The 2103-nt window shown below is 47.8% G+C and overlaps 1 protein-coding gene across 1 annotated transcript in view; it reads left to right on the forward strand.

Moving 5' to 3' along the window:
• Positions 1-1769: 1769 nt before the first annotated feature.
• The window catches only part of atrnl1a (attractin-like 1a), a gene marked incomplete at its 3' end in the record, with an annotated part of 100176 nt that continues 99842 nt past the window's right edge, over positions 1770-2103 (forward strand). The window contains 1 exon segment of the mRNA XM_053435845.1: positions 1770-2005. Within this exon segment, the coding sequence (XP_053291820.1) occupies positions 1770-2005 (236 nt within the window).

The following is a 2103-nucleotide window of genomic DNA, read 5'->3' on the forward strand; positions in this document are numbered from 1 at the left end:
TCGCTGGATGTTTCAGGAGCCCTCGGGGAGAGCAGATGCAAATCTTGGCTTTGTTTTCCAAAAGCGTCGCTCGGCTCCGAAGAACAACTCAGTGTCTTTAAAGCCGTCAGAGTGAGATGAAGTTATAAAGCAGGGAGACAGTTCTGGGAATAGAGCCTCTGCCGTGTCTGTCTGGTTTTTAATGTTTCCCTCTCATTCGTCTCTAAATCAAATCAAACTCTTCCAGGTTTCTGCTTTGAACACATCCTCCCCTCATGTCAGCTAATTGCACGTTCAGGTGATCCCTCACTGACACTGCAGGGAAAACACATCTTCTATTTCTGTCCCAGCCTCTCAAGAGCAAACAGATAAATAATAATAATTGAGTAATAAACTGATCCAGTCCTTGCAGTAATGGATTTGAGACTGTGTCTCCAAATTGTCTCCGAGCAGTTGTTCCAGTTGAAATTATCATTCTGCAGTTTTATTACCCATCAGTCCCTGTGGTTATCCTGTTCTCATAACTTCCTGTGAGTCCTTGTGTGAGTGTGTGTGTGTGTGTGTGTGTGTGTGTGTGTCTGTGCGTGTGTAGACTGGGAAACAATATATGTTTTTGACATTACCGCTGTCCTTATCCAGCCTCGAAGAACTAATCATCCAGTGAATCTGAATAAAACCATACACAATTATTTATAAAGAGAAAAACACTCTTTATATTTTTAATAACAATGATTTATATCCATCCATCTATCTATCTATCTATCTATCTATCTATCTATCTATCTATCTATCTATCTATCTATCTATCCATCCATCTAGCCGTCTATCTATCTATCTATCTATCTATCCATCGAACTTGAACAATATATCAAATCAAATTTTATATATTATATATAGACAAATTTACATTGAAGATATTTGACAAGATATGAGATTGAGGCCTGGGGCAATTAAACCATGAACTTTATTATAAATACCAACAAATGAGATTGTTGTTGTTGTTGTTGTTTATTCTGTGAAATGTCAATGTCACCATGTCATGGTGGCATGTCAGCTGATCTATCTGTCTGTCTATCTATCTGTCTGTGTCTGTGTCTGTCTCAGTCTTTGTCTCTGTGTTCACTGTGTCTTCTGCCTCATGTGTTTGTTGGATGGATGTTTTAGGGGAACTGTCCCTTTAACCGTGCGGACACACTGCACATGCTCCGGGCTTCGTGCCGGAGTTTTCCCCCAGACAGGAACCAGCGGAGGACCGGAGCAGACCGGGAGAGCAGCCGCTGCCGCAGCCTCCTCCGCAGATACCGAACCCGGACACAGGACGTCGTTGTCCGGCGGGAGATCAGCGCGCACACCGTCACACACCGAGCGTTTCACTTTCTCTGCGGGATTATGGTGGCTGACGTTGCGGGAGCATCACCCGGTCACGGCGGCGTGTTTACATCGGGACCGTGACCACTAAGTTATCTGGAGGACTTGTGGGGACGCGCCGCAGAGCGCGTGGCAGCGGGTTTATGTCCCGCTGGCTCGGAGCGGATGATCCGGTTGGAGAAGCGTTGCCAATCATTTTAAAGTCTGGAGTGTTTCCATCAAAGTTGAATCTCTTTGTCTCGTCCCGCAGCTTCTGGCACGCAGCCTGTGGTCGTGCGTAAAACCCGCTCACCTGCGCCTTTCCCCGCAGGCGTCATGGGTGGACCGCTGTGATGACAGTGGAGCATCCAGCTGCGTAAAGTCCCAGTTTGTTTCACTCCTCCGGGGCTGCAGCCTCTCTGAAAACACGCTCCTCTTCCATCATGGAACCCACCGGGGGGATGCGCCTCTGCACCTGCACCGGCTCGTCCACGAAGGGCGCGTGGAAGATGTACCTGGGATTATTTGTGATGCTCCAGCTCCTGCTCCATGCGGAAGCCTCGTCGGTGTCCAAGTCCTGCGATAAGAGCTGCTTCTCAGGGAGGTGCGTCAACGGGAGCTGCGCCTGTGACCACGGATGGGTCGGGGATCGGTGCCAACACTGTCAGGGAAGATTCAAGTAAGTTGTAAACTGAGGTGACCACTTCTTTACGGCTTTCTAAATAACCTGCTACACTCGGGTTCAGGGAATAAGAAGAAATACTCACCTGTGTCACC

Source organism: Pleuronectes platessa, chromosome 12 (assembly GCF_947347685.1).
Source record: "Pleuronectes platessa chromosome 12, fPlePla1.1, whole genome shotgun sequence".
Lineage (NCBI taxonomy): Eukaryota > Metazoa > Chordata > Actinopteri > Pleuronectiformes > Pleuronectidae > Pleuronectes > Pleuronectes platessa.